We start from the raw sequence: 18,402 nt of genomic DNA, 5'->3' as shown, positions 1-18,402 counted from the left end.
TCTCCGAGGGGGCCAGAGTTTCGCCCCCTATAGTCAGCGATGGAATCAGCTGACTATGCCGAGGCGCCGGTAACCATAGCCACTCGGTCTTGGACGGGTTGAGCCTGAGTCTGTTCCTCCCCATCCACACCCTCACGGCCTCCAGACACCGGGTCATCACGTCAAGGGCATCGTTGGGGTGGCCCGGAGTGGATATGTATATATATATATATATATATATATATATATATATATATATATATATATATATATATATATATATATATATATATAGAGAGAGAGAGAGAGAGAGAGAGAGAGAGAGAGAGAATTGCAATGAAAGCTATACATATTACTCAGCAAGAAAAAATAAATTCTGAAAAGAAAGTCATAAATGCAACGAGAATATATAAATAGGTAGGTCTTCAAATATAGATGATGTAACTGGAAAAATATTGAGATAAGAATGTGGTTTGCTTTTTAAAATGTCTGTATGAAGAGTGCATATGCACCAAATTTATTTATTTACTTAAAATGTTTCTATAGCTTCCCATCTTAAAGCCAATCTGTAGATGGTTTACAACCTGACAATGTATGAGGGCCATTTTTATCTACGGTGAAATACAGAAAAAGTAAATGACAAAACTATAATGGTGATTAATTTACTAAGGGTATCTGGCAAAATGTTTTCAGAGTTCTGATTGGGATGGTATGGGAAGCGAAAAAGAGTACAGTTGCTTTATTCCATGCAGGGAATAGGTTTTTGCTCTTTCAGACAATTAGAAATGCATGAATGTGAATAAGAAGAAAAGGTTCCTACGCTGTATTTGCTAATTTAGAAGAAATATAATAGAATGTGTTTAAATTATGGAAAATTTTGCATGTATATAGAATTCAATATTGGTGGGTAAATATTTAAAAGCGTAACATGATGTAATTATGTGAGAATAAATGGATTTCTTCTTAAATGCTCCAACATTGCGCAGACAGACAAGAATGTGTGATAGGCTGCTGATTATTTTATAAGCTTGTGCCAATATTAGAGGTGTCTTGATTGGGAATTTAAATATATGTGTACTGTTACATGCAGTTAATGCCATGTTAACTGGTAATCAGAATAATTTGCATAGGCAAGCTGTGTCTAACAATGACAAACAGAAATCTGAAAATTAATGTATCAAAAATCAGGCATAGTAAAACAAGAAGAGATAGTGTCATGAATGCTTGGGTGATGAATGAATGTAAGAAGACCAGAAAAATCATGACTCTTTTCAAAAGAGAGAGGTTAGTAGTTTAAAGAATATGCATACAAAAACACCCACACCCACACAGACATTAATCAGAGTATGCCTGTGATTAATTAGAGTATGCCTGTGATAGAATAAATGTAAAATTTTCAAAAGGGTAATGAAAAATATAATTAATAGTACTAATTATAGGATTGATACCCCTTTTTATTTATTAACTCCTAGTTTTAATGTCTTTTTAAAACTCTTCTTCCTCTTTTTCTGCCCATTTCATGAAGCTTGTCCTGAAAGAAAATAGCATTATCAGTGTACATCTATATAGAAATGTCTATAGCAAACTGTACACACAAATGTTTGGTATACATTCTGCTATTTAAGGGAGTATTCATTTGAAAGTAAGCTTTCTGTGGCTTTTTCCTGAGACTAGATTTATCTAAGTCAGTACACTGGCTAGAAATTCTGATCTGAAGAAACAAGAGACAAGAATATCCTTGTCAATTCCATCTCATCATATGTTATGTGGTGGTGCACTGGTTCAGCAGTTAAGATACTGGACTTCTCAGCTGGAAAATAAGAACTCCAGGTTTGAGACCCAAGTGCAATGCGATGGGGTGAGCTCCCATCCTTGCCCCAGCTCCTGCCAATCTAGCAGTCCGAAAGTATTCAAATGTGAGTAAATAAATAGGTACCACTTTGATGGGAAGGTAACAGTATTCCATGACATCATGCTGGCCACATGACCGCGGAAATGTCTTTGGACAATGCTGGCTCAATGGCCTTGAAACAGAGATTAGCAACGCCCCCTATAGTCAGCAACAATTAGTAGAATAAAATCTGCGAGGACGTTTTTTATCTTTATATGTTATGTATACCGTAAGTCTTTCTTTGTTTTCAGTCTTTAGGTGTTTGGGTTTCATGACTGATAACAGATTTCAGGTCTTTTTATCTAGGTGGTTTCCATTCAAGTTTCTTTAGTTTATAAAATTGCTTCTTTTCCAGGTATAACATTTCTTTGGGTTAAACTATGAACTCTTCCATTTTATATTATGGTCTGACCTCTCATTTGTAAAAGTGATTTTTTTCCTGTTTTAAAATTATGTTTACCATCTTTCCTAATCATGCTAATTTTGGACCTGTTAACATCTTAAATCTTTAAGCCCCTCATTGTCTTTAATTGCTATTGGAGCATTTATCTATAATACCTGTTTATGGTAGTAAACCTATCTATAGTAAATTTCAATGACTCTTGAGAAGTATTCTAATTATGATACTTCTATACAGTTGTCAGCGCTCAGATTATGGACTCATGGCAAATTTATGATGTGTTCTTGCTTTTAAATTCTGCATAATTGAGGCAGGTATGGAATATAAATGAAAGGATAACAGTTCTGGAGATAGAAAAATGGGATGGAGAAAGCTAAACTATCACTTTCTGCATGCTATCTCATCATTGTCATTTCATTGTGCTGGCCTGCTTTCTTGCTTCTGCTAACTAGCTAAACAACATAGGGTTGTTGCTGAAAGTATAGTCTATGTATCACATACATTAACTCCCCTTTCACCAAGAAGCCAGTTACTAGAGTCACAAAGCTCTATTCTGCATAAAAGTGAGTCAGTGGTTAATTTTGCCCCAACGAAATACTGATGAAGATGACCAAGCTCAGCAACCAATAAACAGAGACAGTAGAACACATTGGTCCACAGAGGCTATGTCAGTGGTTATTCTTAAAGTTGTAAAAGGAGTAAATTCTAATTTTTCAAAAAGTTTTGGAAAGTAACAGTAAGAAATCTCCTACATCAATTGAGCAACATTTAGGCTCTTTCCAAAATAATTTGAGGGCTGTTGTGTTATTTCTCCCTCGTTTTTGCTAGCTCTCCCTATCAAGTACAGGCTTTATGTATTAAAAGTACTGTTAGGAATCCTTTAGACATATTTAACTGAAGCTTCTCATAAATAACCATTGCTATTTTCATCACATTCTGTCCCAAAATGAAGTAGCTGCAGTACGCAGCTATTTATATTCAAAGAATGACTTCTCCCAATCTGAACTCAGATCAAGAAAGTTTGCCTCTCAATCAAAAACCTGAGGCATGAATCTCTGATCTGAATCAAATCAAGACTTATTTGCAAAGCTAAAAATCATAATCTGATTGTTTGATAGAGCTATGTAGGGTTAGGTATAATATTACATTGCTCTTTTCTTTGACAAAATATATTAATGTGGTTCTTATCATTGATTATATTAGGAAATATTTCTATTTCTATTCATAATCTTTGCATTTGATATATTTTTTTCTTATACAGTTCCACCTGTCATAAGAGTCTTCCCTGAAAGCCAAGCTAGGGAGCCAGGAGTGACAGCCAGCCTTCGATGCCATGCTGAGGGTATTCCCAATCCAGTGCTTGGTTGGTTGAAGAATGGAATTGATATAACTCCAAAGTTATCCAAACAGTTAACTCTTCAAGGTAAAGGAACATCTTTTAATATCATAATTTGTTATTTTCAAAAATACATACGTTTTTGGTGACATACCATATTGCAGTATTTTAACTGCAGTTTCAGCTGGTATAAGTGGAGGGAGACATAAGACCCATTTTATGTTTAGGACTTGAGTCTCTCATCATTCACTTTCAATATCTACATGAAATTGTTGATCATTCAGTAACCCAGAGATGCTATGCATTTCCATTTAAAAGTGAGGATTAGAGAATTTTGATGGATAGTCATTGGAACAGTTTCTCTGAAGGGTACCTATTGCCATTTGTTTAAATCTTTGAAAACAACACTAATGTTTGCAAAAAACTTGATGAAATGTCTGACTTTATTAAGGCAGTAAGTCACAACTCATGGACACTGCCCGCACTTTCAGTCAGAAATCAATAGTAGAATTCAGTTTTCTTTCTATAAACCTGACTTACAAATATAATTATATTAACTTTCAAGAACTACAGTATTTTGTTACATTAAAAATATTTTCGGTGGTAGAGGAACATTTTACACTTTTTAAAATAATAGATTTGATTAGTATATAATTCCATTATATTAAATTATGTTAAAATATGCATGTTTGCATTGATATAGTATAATTTTTTATTTTTATTCCTAAATTATAATAGTAAGAGAAAGTGAATTTTCATTAAGAAACCACATATTGTAGGCAAAATTTATATTATTCAAAATAAAATACAGTAATCCTCTCTTAGTAAGCACTTGTTCAGTAATCGATCAAACTTACCGTGTGTTAAAAAAGGAGACTTATAGCCAGTCTTTGAAATTCTGGCTGTCACAGCATACCAAGAGTACCATGACCACAATTCAGGTCCTTGGAAACCAGTGTCCACTTACAATGGGCACAGGATCATGTATTCACATGATCTCCATTTGCAACTTTCACAACTGACTTCTGACAAGTAGAGTAAATGGGGAAGCTCACAAGTTGGCAAAAGTTGTAGTCAATAGCTTTGTGTTGAGTGACCCATGGTGATTTGCTTAATGACTGCAGCTGAAAATGATGAACTCATATCATACGTTTTGATGTATCATTTTATGACTGTGATGGAGTTACAGTTGCAGTTATTGTTAAGTGAATACAACCCGTATAAGAAATAGCAAACAATATAAATGGGTTGGGTTATGCAAAAAAACCCATACATTTAATTTTGTAACCTCAATAATATGACTAAAATCATAACTCATGTATATTTATATTTTTAATTCTGCATATAGCAAATGGCAGTGAAGTCCATATTAGCAATGTACGTTATGAAGATACAGGAGCATACACTTGTATTGCGAAGAATGAAGCAGGAGTTGATGAAGACATCTCTTCCCTTTTTGTAGAGGATTCTGCACGGAAAACCCGTATGTACTATTTCTTGTTTCATGTCATGTACTAAAAAGGATATATAACAATATACATAATTTCAGAAGATTATTTTGTTTGTTGTGTTTGTTTGATTCAGAAAGAAATATTTAAGAAGCTTGCCTTTCAGTGGGCCTCACTGTTATAAATTAATAGTATGATAACATAAAGTTAATGTAGCCTTTATTATTATGAATTAAAATATACATTTATAAGTAATTCAATATATATAAGCCACAAAAAACTCTGAAAAGCATTATTGGATGAAGGGATCATTTGTTAAAACATGGCCATTAATCATGCCAATTGTCTCAGTTGCTTATTTGCACTGTTTTTGCTAACTCAGATGGCAGAATTTCTAATTTATTGTAAATAAATTACAGCTGTGTCAAAGGTTTAAACTCATTCCAACTGATTCTATGGAAAATTTAAAAAGTAAAGTTGACCACAGGATTTAATTTAACTATTGGTGGCCCTCATATTATTTTCTTAGCAACTATAAAGAAGAGATGGCCACTGTTGCCGTCCAAGGTATTTTTCAAGTTCCCAAATTAATCTATGAAATTGAGATTTCTTCATCGTTTCCCAGCCATACTTTAACCACACCTGACTCTGCTTAGCTTTTTTATAATCAGCCATAGTTGACTCTGTGCTCCCACTTAGGTAAGCTTAATTTTCTTAAGAGGTGAATGACATTATTCTCATGTATGCAATAACATAAACATACATTGTTTTCCTTTAACAAATGATAACATGATTTGCTGAATCCCTTCATCAATAATCAGAACAAAATTCTTAGAATTCTCATTCAATAATTGTGTTCTAATAACATAATCTTGATTAGAATTGACAGGATTTCATTTTTTCTTTCTTTCAGCAGTTGTGTATTGTTGCATAGTGATACTGGTAGTAGTCATTTGTTTGTTTCCTCTTAGCGTTTCATAGTAATGGTGTTTTAGGGTTTTAAAAGATTGAAAATTAATAGTGGTGCAAACAGTGGAAGCCACTAAGAAATAATGTTGGTACCTGCAAGTAGTCTTAACTATAACTTGCCTGCTCTGACCCTAAATTAAGTAATTGTCATCTAACCTGTCACAAAGTTGCTTTTTCAAGAGGCAATTGGACCTTCTTGTTTCTTCTTTGAAGACATTTCACTTCTCATCCAAGAAGCTTCTTCAGCTCTGATTGGATGGTGGGGAATGGAAGGATTTATATTCCTTGCAGACAGTTGGTCATTTGAATTCTCTTAGAGAATAATTGAGGCCATTTAGAGGTTTACCTGTGTCCTCCGGGTCACCTGAGCAGTGCAAATGTGTGTGGAGCCTTTTTTTTTTTTTTGAATGCAGGATGTTTTCTGCCCTATGTTCCATCCCTGTTGAAGATAGGTGCAAAGCTATTGGGGATGAGTCTGTGTTGTTTGCATCTCAAACTGAACCAAACTGACTACAAATTTGCACTTCAATTTGAGCTGCAGACAACACAGACTCAGCTGCAGACCCCAACAGCCTGATGCGAAACAAGTTGGAGATCATTGATTTACATCATTGCTCATCTCATCACCACCACCCCCAGTGGCCAATGTACAAGGTTAAAATAACATATAGGTTTCTCCTCAGAAGTTGTGGACAATTGTAAAGTTCTCCAATATACTTGCAGGATCCATCAGCTCTGACGGTTGTCTTGCTTTATAAGTCTCTAATATATTTGTATATCACAATTTTAAGTTTCCTGCCCTTTGTAGCCCTTTCTACAAATTATACATTTATCACTTTGCTTGACAAATGAATGCATGTTAAGTACATGATCTTTATGCTTTAAAAGCTTTGAAATGTTCTCTTACTACAGAATGTACTAAAGTGAATTTTTCCCAATATAAAGTGCCAGTCTCACACACATTCTTATCAGAGTCCTATAAATATTTGTTTGAAGTACATATATCATTCATTTTGCTTTTAAAGTGAACCATGGGAAAAACTAGCTTTTACTGACTGTGATAAAGGTTCTCACAGTATTTTTTTACTCAGATTTATTGAAGTAAAAGATACAAAACTTCAATTTGTGTAGATAGATAGATAGATAGATAGATAGATAGATAGATAGATAGATAGATAGATAGATAGATAGATAGATAGAGATAGATAGATAGATAGATAGATATAGATATAGATATAGATATAGATATAGATATAGATATAGATATATAGATATATAGATATATAGATATAGATATATAGATATTCAGACTGCTAGATGAAATGAAAATCCAATCTAATATTTTAACATACAATTTGAGTTAACATAATAAAATGGCAATTATTTGTTAAGTTTGAATTAAACTATCTTTAGCATAATTGTTATAAGTCTAAAAGCACATCCAGTAAAGTATTACAAAGACCTGTTCTCCACTCTCTGTCATGAATTGAAAGATCACATTACATGAACCCTACTGTTTCATAACTTTGACTACCTCTTTTATTACTTCACTTCCTCTTCTTTGGGGCAGCCCCTGAGATGACAGGCAAAGAGCCAATGTATCTCCAAAGGATCATCAGAGCAACTATGTTTTCCATTCGGTGGCTAACATATAAGACATCTAGATCATGTGAAGGTTGAAAAAAGTATTATACACAAAACTATTATGATCTATTAATAGTATTTCATTATTACTCTTCATATTCAAGATATTCTTAGTTAGGCTTTTATTGAGCAACAGCATCATAATAGATTGTCTTAATGGCCCTCCATCTGGAAGTACCAGCTTCATAGAAACAAGAAAAGAACTTTCAATACATTTCCCATGCTAGTGAAAAAGTATGGTTCCTGATGTTACAACAATATTCACCGAGCTGTAGCATATAAATAAACATTGGCCTTGTTTTAATACAGGTAATCTAAAGTTCAAATTATCTTCCTGAAACAGTTGGGCGAAAAGTTTTGCATTTATTTCTAGATGGCTTTAATATCTGATGCTGAATTAATATTGATCATACATATTTTAATCTTTGCAACCTATTATATTTGGTTCTTCACATTGCACAATTCAGCAACTGTGACTCTGTAATATTAATGAAGTAGCTTCTCTAAATCCTTTCATCTGTTCATTCACTGCAAGCCAGAAATTATCTTGTGCTTGCATTCTCTTCAGTAGATAATTTTCTAATAAAAAAGGCTTTTTTTTCATCTCAAAGTCTTACCACCTAGAAAGAAGTTATGTGATCTGAATGCTTGGAATCTCTAGATTTATAACTATTCTTTGTTTCATGTAATGCATGATGACGCTAAAAGCTATTTTGATTCATTTGGTGCATAAGTGACTTCTGTAATTCTGCAATATGTAGCAAAAGTAAATTATATATAACAACTGTCTGCTGCATCTCATTTCAACAATATCTACTGTACTTATCTCATTCAGAAAGGAATAAGTTGGGCTGCTGATTTGATGGCTAAATATATAGTGTTAAACAAGGATGTATGTCTGAAGTCGCTAACTGATTTCTGTAAACAGCAACTTTTAATATCCTAAGATCTAAAAATAAATCCTGAAAAATTATAGTAGTATATATAGAATTTTCATAGAAAAGGAAATTAAATTCATATATTTTTACTCTTAAATCTCAGTAATTATGATAGTTGCTTAATATATACAATTGGTATAAAATGCTTTATAAATTAAGCTCCTAAAATCCATTAACATCCATAACTGTTTACAATGGTCCATGTAGTGACCATTCAAAGTTACAACAGTGAAAAAAGTGACTTATGACCATTTTTCACATCACCATGCCGCATCCCTTTGGTCATGTAATCAAAACTCGGATGCTTGGCATCCGATGGTTGCAGTGTCCAGGGTCAAGTGATCACCTTTTGTAACCTTCTAGCAAGCAAAGTCAATGGGGACAACAGATTCACTTAACAACTATGTTACTAATGTAACTGCAATGATTCACTTAACAGGTGTGGCAAGAAAGGTCGTAGAATGCGGCATAACTGACTTAACAAATGACTCACTTAGCAACAGAAATTTTGGGCTCAGTTTTGGTTGTAAGTCAAGGACTACCTATAATATCAAATATTTTAATTAAATTTTAACTAGGTGTAATATGTTAGCTTTTTATCATTTGTCAGCCGCCCTGAGTCCGAAAGGAGAAGGGCGGGATATAAATACAATTAATAATAATAATAATAATAATAATAATAATTATATATAAAGAAATGTATGTATATATGTTTGTGTATATGTGTGTGTTTGTATACACATATACACATACATACACATATACACATACATACACAAAGATACACATAAACACATATACATATATACAGTGCTTTTTTTGTAAAAAAAAAAAAAAAAGTGCTGGAACTCACACACGTCATACAACCCGCCTTGCCTACCCTACAAGGTTCCATCCAAAAAAGGTGCCGGAACTCCGTTCTACACGTTCTATGACAAAAAAAGCCCTGCATATATATATATATATATACATATACTCAGTATTCCAGCAAGCAATTGGTTGTGTTGCTCAACCAAGGTGTAGACACTGCTTACATGAAATTACTACAGTCAATATATAAAAAAACAATAGCAACAATTTCCCTTAGTGATCTTAAAGTGGAAACCAACATAGAACAAGATGTATGACAAAGTGATGCAATATCACCTATCCTTTTCTCAGCCTGCAAAATATTTTGCAAACTATACTGGGCAAAAGATACAAATCAAAGGAGCCTATTGAAATCACTTAAGATTTGCAGATGATGTTCTCTTCTCAGAAAACCCAGAAGATCTACAAAGACACATATAAGCGCTGCACAAAGTAGAAGAACCATTTGGCTTAAAAATGAACCTGGAAAAGGGCCAGGTTATGTTTAATAAATTCACCAAAGAAAGAAAATATATATATCTGGAGAAGAACTAGGTGTAGTAGACCACTACCTGTACCTTGGCCAACTGATCTCAGTGGAAAGTGATACAATTAAGGAAATTGAACGGTGTGTTAAATGTGGTTGGCAGGCATTTGGCAAGCTAAGCATAATTTTCAAGAACAACCTCCCCCTATGCCTGAAGAGAAAAGTATTCGGTCAGTGTGTGCTACCTGCTCTAACATATGACAGTGAAACATGGACACTAGCATCAAGACAAGACAAGATAGAAAGGCCTGCACATGGATTCAAGAACAAACAAAAGTATACGATATCATCAAGGGAGTAAAAGAATTGCAATGGAAATGGGCTGGTCACAGAGCAAGAAGAATTGATGGCAGGTAGACCAAGGCAGTCATAGAATGGATCCCAGTTGATCAAAAGCGTCCATGAAAGACACCTAAAACAAGATGGATCGATGACATCAGCAAATATTGCAGGGCCAATTGGGAAAAAGATTATTAAATTTGCCAATTCAGTTAAAATTTTGGAAGATCAGTCTTAACTAAAATTAGATTAAACCTTGAATATGGAAAGATATTCAAGTTAAAAATGATATCTGAATGAGGTTGATGCAGATTATTTCTTGCAGTTTCTTAGGATCTTAATTGTTTCCTGACATCAAATCCCAACAGATGCCAATTTCCCCAGTTGCACAGAAATTTAAACAGAAGTCAGGAAATAATAATTCTTGTTCAGTAAATGTTATTCTAGTATAAGTCTAATTAAACATGCTTCTGTATATTAACATCATTATTACCCTGAATGATCTAACTTTTTTTTAATTCCAAAAATGCATGTGCTATTGCCTCTTCTCCTAGAGAATTGTAGTGGTTGCCTACCTATTCTAAAAGCAAAATGAAACCAAACAAAATGAAGTAGCATATATTTTTTTTAATTTAAATTTATATACCGCCCTATCTCCCTTACGGGACTCAGGGCGGTGAACAGGCAATAATAAAAATCACAGTAAATATTACATAAAAGCCTGCTCTGAAATATGAAACCCCTAACAAAACCCAATCAAAACTACGCCAGGCCGGCCACATGGAACAGATGAGTTTTCAGGGCTCGGCGGAAGAGGCGCAGGTCTGCAATTGTATGTAGGTCGGGGGGCAGGTCATTCCAGAGGGCAGGAGCTGCCACAGAGAAGGCTCTCCCCCTGGGGGTCGCCAGCCGGCATTGGCTGGCTGACGGTACCCTAAGGAGGCCCTCTCTGTGGGAGTGGACTGGTCGAAGGGAGATATTTGGTAGGAGGTGGTCTTGCAAATACCTAGGTCCATTGCAAGAGCGCTTTAAAAGTTGTTACTAACACCTTGAAGCACACCCGGAAGGCCACCGGCAGCCAGTGCAGCTCGCGCAGGAGAGGTGTTACATGGGAGCATCTAGAGGCCCCCAAAATCCCCCGCGCAGCCGCATTCTGAACTAGCTGGAGCCTCCAGGTGCACCTCAAGGGGAGCCCCATGTAGAGAGCATTGCAATAGTCCAGGCGGGAAACAACGAGGGCTTGAGTTCATATCTTAAATATGTATGCCAAATTATGTGTAAATTTGAAGAAAGAAATAGAAAGAGAAAGAGAGAGAGAGAGAGAGAGAGAGAGAGAGAGATCTGCCATTACAACTATCCAGAAACATTACAAATGCCTAGACAAGTTGGATCCTTCACCATCATTTGGGTACTATATTGTATTGCATGTCCCACTAGTCATTAGAGCTATCAAATCTGGATTGCCAAGTTTTGGATAAATATTAAATAGCAGCAAAATAGTACAAAAAAAGCTGTTTTTAATTGAATAATTAAAATATTTTTTGCAATTGAGATGTGATAGTAGTTCTGCTGGTAACATATTATAATGGTACATCCTAAACCAGACCTATATACGTTTTGGTCCATAAAGCCAAGTGTATCCTACTATTTATATATTTGTGTATCAGAGCTGAGCTAATATGATTACCTGAAGTCCCATCTTAAGCAAGAATTTAGATTCCCTCCTAATAAAAAGACATGTCAGCTGATTTCATTATGTATTCCAAATGATAGGTATGTATTCATTAATAAAAGTATATTTGCATATTTGTTAGTCTGAGTATATGTTATGTGACAAAAGTTTAGGATTAAGTTTTACCTTTTACATTATATAGACAACATTTATGTTGTCTATTTCTGAATGCTTTGAATATTTGTTTGAAAATAAGGTATCAGACAGTGGTGGCGAACCTATGGCACGCGTGCCAGAGGGGGCACTCAGAGCCCACTCTGTGGGCATACGCACCTCGTTCTTTGGCTAGGTTTTCGCAGGAAAAAGCCATTTCTCAAGTCCTTCCTAGCCAAAACAAGTCTCTGGAGCGAGCGCACTGTTTTCAGCTTTGAATTATATCAAATCTGATACCAGAAACAGACTAACACATGACCTGAGTGCTGCATGTGTTGCTCTCAAACTTACAAAGTATGAGCCAATGTTAGACAAATTATCAGCATGCATACAACAGCAAAATCACATTAATTGTTCAAAAGCATGCCAAATGCAAACTTTTACCTTTCAATAAAAAGTTGTTTGTATCATTGAAAGGTCTGTTATTGTGTTTTTCTTGTAAGACAAAAGATGTTAATGTATGATTTTTTTTTCTAAACTAAAACCTCAGTATTCAGGTTAAATTGCTGTGTTGGCACTTTGTGATAAATAAGTGGGTTTGGGGTTGCAGTTTGGGCACTCGGTCTCTAAAAGGTTCGCCATCACTGGTATCAGATATGTGGAACTGTAGTCTTAAACTGATACTCATTATCTTTTTACTTAGAATTGCTCATATGGTTAGTATGTAATAAAAAAGGAATGTTGTCCTATATATCTGTTTTGTTTATTTATTAATCAGGTTTATATAACCACCCTTCTCATAGTAAAGTGACTCTAGGTGCCTTATGATAAAAAAATAATCATAAAAAGCTATATGTTAAAAACTACAATGAAATGACATCAATAATTTTATTTGACAGCAAGTTAGTGGAAAAACTATATTATCTCATCAAAATGCCATTTCCTTGAGAACCAGGCCCACTGTCATTAGTTATGCTTTGAGGCACTTCCAGAAGGATATCAAGGATAACCAGTTTATTTCATTGTCTCTTTGATCACTCATTTCTGGGCAATCATACTCTATTTTCAAAAGTTTTTAAAACAGTCTCACTAGGCCTGTGCATGCATGTGTATCTGTGTTTAGACTTAAACAATATTAATAAATATTGAAAAATATTGAAACTATTTTTATCAATATTTTTATTTTCATTCAAAAAGTTAAAATAGAAACTATAAAAAGGACAAAAAGATTTTTTTTATAAAAAGAATAAACAAAATTTTGAAAAATGTGCTTAAAAAAAGGGACACACTCATAAATATATTGCAACAATATTAGTTTCCAACCCTTTGCAAAGCAGTCCCAAATTTTTTAAACCTCTAACTCTATTTGCAACTTATTTACCTGCCATGCCATCTATTTATTATATTAATAACAAAATGGTTAACAGGTAGAACAACAGCAAAATTAAAATTTCAAAACTCTTTGTTAACAATCTATTATTGTATTTAACTCATAGAAAGTTTATGACAGCTTCTTATCCATCCCAAATCAAAGTTAACTCTGATCCATTCTGGATCAAATATCCTTGTTTGCTTCTTAATAATATCTCTTATTAATTGTTGTTTGATTAAGTATAATAAATCCACTATCCAAAATTGAACTATTTTCCACAAAAGGTCCAGATGGAATTATTTCACAGTTAAATATAATCTTCTTTGATCTTCTTTGAGCTTCTTAAGAGAAACCAATTTATCACTCATCCATTCTGTCAGCTCTAAATCTGTAAGGTCCATAATTCTTTCAGTCTTCTCCACCGAATCTACCAGTTCAACTGAGTTCCTCTTATGAGTCTGATTTAGCTGCAGTTACTTGCATTTGTGTATTCTCTTTAGATTGATTTGTAGCCATTGTTATTTTGTCAAACTTTTTACCAAAGTTTTAAAAATTCCAACTGGAGGTTAAAAAGCATTGTTTTCTTGAATGCCTCCCAAAGAGCCTTGTCTGTAAGCTGATACATTATTTGCTCTCCTGTAGCTTGGCAATGAAAGGTAAAGAGTTCTTCAAGGACAGAACATTCCTCACATTAAAAACAGACAAAAGAGGAGGAGGTTTCAGTCCAAGATTAAAAGAAAAATTAAAAAATAAGATCAGAATTTTTAAAAAGTTAATAAAATACAAAATTCATTTAGTGAGAGTCCAATAAAGATGTAAATCAAGTCAAGACACATTCACTACACAGGAACGCACCACTACAAAGAAACAAAGGAAAAGATTAAAGGAAAAAGACAGAAAAAACACATACAATCCAGCAAAGGTTAAAATAAATCAAATATGACGAGTTGGCTAACTTTTAAAGATAGAAAGTAAAGTGAAATAGAAATTTCAAAAAGTGCAGTTAAAACCAAGGCATGTTTAAAAAAAAAAGCAGCTGAGAGCAAGAGATGGAAACCAAATTTTCTGGCCACACATACTGGGAAATGCAATCTTCAAGATTTGTTTTCCCAAGTGGATCCACGGTCATCCCAAAGTTGTATTGGATCATTCCTGTTGTTTATAAAATATAAATTATCACAGCCTTTTTCTTATTTTCTTCGTGTGATAACACAGGAGCGTAAAAATCTAACAGTGGTTTGTTAAAAGAACTGTGGTTTAATATACAATATGAAACAATAACATTCAGGGAGCATGCAGAATACAAGGTAGTCAGGTATATACAAAACAGTTCAAGTGAGCTAAAGATTCCAACTGTCATTTCCCTCAGACAGTCTCTTAAAGGGATACTACCCCCAAAACACTTTGCTGACTCACTTTCTGTATGTCATCTCTGCCGGTCAGCTACTAAATTGTAATTACCTTGACACTCCTCCTATTTAGAGCTGAACGGCTGCTAGTACAAATATCATTACCCAATTTTGATACTTGTCTGAACTTAAAGGCTTCATTAATATATCAGCCAAATTATTTTCAGAGGGGCAATGCTTTAACTCTATTTGTTGCTGTTGTTAGTTGCGAAGTCATGTCCGACCCATTGCGACCCCATGGATAACGTTCTTCCAGGCCTTCCTGTCCTCTACCATCTTCTGGAGTCCATTTAAGCTCACGCCTACTGCTTCAGTGACTCCATCCAGCCACCTCATTCTCTGTCGTCACCTTCTTCTATTGCCCTCAATCTTTCCCAGCATTAGGCTGTTCTCCAGTGAGTCCTTCCTTCTCATTAGGTGGCCAAAGTACTTGAGTTTCAACTTCAGGATCTGGCCTTCTAAACAGCAGTCAGGGTTGATATCCTCTAGGACTGACCGGTTTGATCGCCTTGCAGTCAAGGGGACTCGCAGGAGTCTTCTCCAGCACCATAGTTCAAAGGCCTCAATTCTTTTGCATTCAGGCTTTCTTATGGTCCAACTTTCACAGCTGTACTTTTGTTGGCAGGATGATGTCTCTGCTTTTTAGTATGCTGTCTAGACTTGCCATAGCTTTCCTCCCCAGGAGCAAGTGTCTTTTAATTTCTTGGCTGCAGTCCCCATCTGTGGTGATCTTGGAGCCCAGGAAGATAAAATCTGTCACTACCTCCATTTCTTCACCATCTATTTTCCAGGAATTGAGAGGGACAGATGCCATGATCTTGGTTTTCTTAATGTTGAGTTTCAAGCCAATGTTTGCACTCTCCTTCACCTGCATCAAGAGGCTCTTTAGTTCCTCTTCACTTTCTGCCATTAGAGTGGTATCATCTGCATATCTTAGGTTGTTGATATTTCTCCCGGCAATCTTAATTCCAACTTTTGATTCATCTAGCCCTGCCTTTTTCATGATGTGCTCTGCATATAAATTAAATAGGCAGGGCGACAGAATGCAGCCTTGCCGGATGCCTTTCCCAATTTTGAACCAATCAGTGGTTCCATGTCCAGTTTGCACTATTTTTAAACTCCAGGAGAGATAATTTGTTTCATTCAGCCATGATACCACAAAACCTCCTCCTCTTGTGGAAAATGAAAGGACCCTTACGAATTCCAGAGGGTTTTAGCAGAGAGATTTAATGCACAGGTTCAGAAGCAAGCATTTATGAACAAGGAGGGCGGGATCAGACTTCAGTTTTATACTTTCCTTTTCTCAGGAACAAAGGACTACACATTGTAATACACATTGTAATACATTAGGATCATTTCTCACGGGCATACAATGGAAGGTTTGCTTCATACAATGTGCAATGCGCATGTGCAATGCCCATGTGCAATGCGCATTTGGTTAGCCACATATTACTGACACAGAATTTTCCCAGTGATTATGCATTACATCATTATTCTAGTAATTATGCAGACAAATCATTATTCCAGCAATTGTTCATTATTCTACCTTATTATACCACATTATTCCCCCCTTTGGAAGTTTTCTCGCTTAAACTTCCATTATTCGTCCTCTAATTCAGGATCTTTAGAGGGCAACACTTTATATTCCCATAAAGCTAACATTGTTTCATGTTTTGCAGTTAATTGGGCTGTACTTTCTGAGATTCTTCGAATCATTGCTATAACACAAGGGAGTAAGCAGGGAATCAAAATACATCCTAGAATTAACAAGGTTGCTATAACTATGATGGTTTGTAGGCCTGGTAACTTTGGCCACCATCCTGAAAATATGTCTTCTAAATTAAATCCTTTCCAGGTTTGTACCGGAACGTGACCTAATTTGACCATTCTGTCTGTTATGTCTTTCCAAACAAGATGTGTTCCATCTCTTTGGGTCTTGGGTATGCCACTTAATACATGACCACCACTTACATTTGACCGTGGAGACTGCACACCCATCTGGTGGGCACAAATACTTATGGTTTGGGATATAGCTGTAGATTCGATTGATCCCTCCGCAACCATATATTACGGCGCAATAATTAGCTGCTTTACAAACATCAAAGGTAACACTAAAACTGGAGTGTGGGTTGGATTTCCATTGAGAGTTCCCTAATAGTGCCTGGTCCTTAGAGCTCATTCTTGTTCTATGTGTTCGGATTTGTAAGGCCCAACTATCAGTATCAGACTTCGGGTTATAACACTGATCTTGGGCTCCTTTTCTACAAACTTTATATGTAGTTCTATTGTATGTACAGGTATTAGGGGAGCTATCTTGGCACCCTTCTGGTTTCACTGTATAATAAATCAAAGTCTTAGTTATCTGGCTTCCTTGTTTTGTTATCTTGATGCAGTTTTGACAATATTTGTTTCCCTGTGTTTGTGTCCTTTCTTTGTGTGTACTCAATAGTTTTCTATTAGAGGGTTTCTGCAGTATGACCTCTTGTGTAGCCATTGCACTGATTTGTGTGGGAATGTGTGTGTATATTCCCCATATTAAATAACCAACAGGTATTATGATCTGTAGAATCCTCATGTCTTCCACCGTGCGTAGAGAGACAGCTTCCGGAGTGTCTCAGCAAGGTCTGATGTTCACACCGTGTGTTGAGAACCCATTGCCAGTAGGGTTCGACAGGGTGTATTTCTTGTAAATTTCAGCACTAAAGGTTTGTCAGTTTTATCCACCTTGTAAGTTACTGGATCGGCAGGTGCAGCTGTTTTCAATCTGGTCCAATGGATCCAGGACTTTCCTTCCAAGGTTTTCACTGCCAATGGAGAACACATGACAACAGTATACGGTCCTTTCCATCTTGGGCTTAAGGGATCTGATTTCCAATACTTCACCCATACTCTATCTCCTGGTTTGAACCCATGTGTCGCCGTGACCACTGGAGGGGGTTGTTGTTCCATCATATAATGGCACAAACTTGAAATAGCTAAATTATGAAGCTGTAACTGGTGTAACAATTTCTGTTGGTCTATTCCCCCCTTATGAGCCAAGTCCAGCCAGTCCTGACTGTCAGGTTTAAATAGACAAGGGGGACGGCCAAACATGAGCTCATAAGGGCTAAGTTGCAATTTAGTGCGGGGGGCCAGTCTGAGTGCATACAAAACCATAGGCAAAACTTCTGGCCAGTGGAGATGAGTTTCCAAACAAAATTTGATAATAAGGTTTTTAATTGTGCGATTAGCCCGTTCCACTTTTCCCGATGATTGAGGGTGAAAAGCACAATGAAATCTCCACTTAATACCTAATGCCTGGGCTAAAGCCTTGTTAATCTGATGTACGAACTCAGGACCATTATCTGATGAAATCTTAGAAGGGCAACCAAATCTAGGAATAATTTCTTTAAGAAAGATTCTGGCAACTTGTATAGCTTTCTTGTTCGCAGTAGGAAAGTCCTCAATCCAACCTGAATAGGTATCAATTATAACTAGCAGGGCTACATATTTCTTACTCCTAGGCATATCAGTAAA

General features: G+C 35.6%; 1 protein-coding gene across 1 annotated transcript in view; it reads left to right on the top strand.

Annotated features, from left to right (window-relative positions):
• Window positions 1-18,402, top strand: part of FSTL5 (follistatin like 5) — a 340,144-nt gene that overhangs the window by 266,553 nt on the left and 55,189 nt on the right. Inside the window, 2 exon segments of the mRNA XM_015820299.1 lie at window positions 3,532-3,693; window positions 4,955-5,089. Of these exon segments, the coding sequence (XP_015675785.1) occupies window positions 3,532-3,693; window positions 4,955-5,089 (297 nt within the window).

This window comes from Protobothrops mucrosquamatus, unplaced genomic scaffold, assembly GCF_001527695.2.
Source record: "Protobothrops mucrosquamatus isolate PMUCROS unplaced genomic scaffold, P.Mucros_1.0 scaffold1115, whole genome shotgun sequence".
Classification (NCBI taxonomy): Eukaryota; Metazoa; Chordata; class Lepidosauria; order Squamata; family Viperidae; genus Protobothrops; species Protobothrops mucrosquamatus.
Note: the sequence above shows the minus strand (reverse complement) of the source record. Positions and strands in the feature narration are given on the sequence as shown.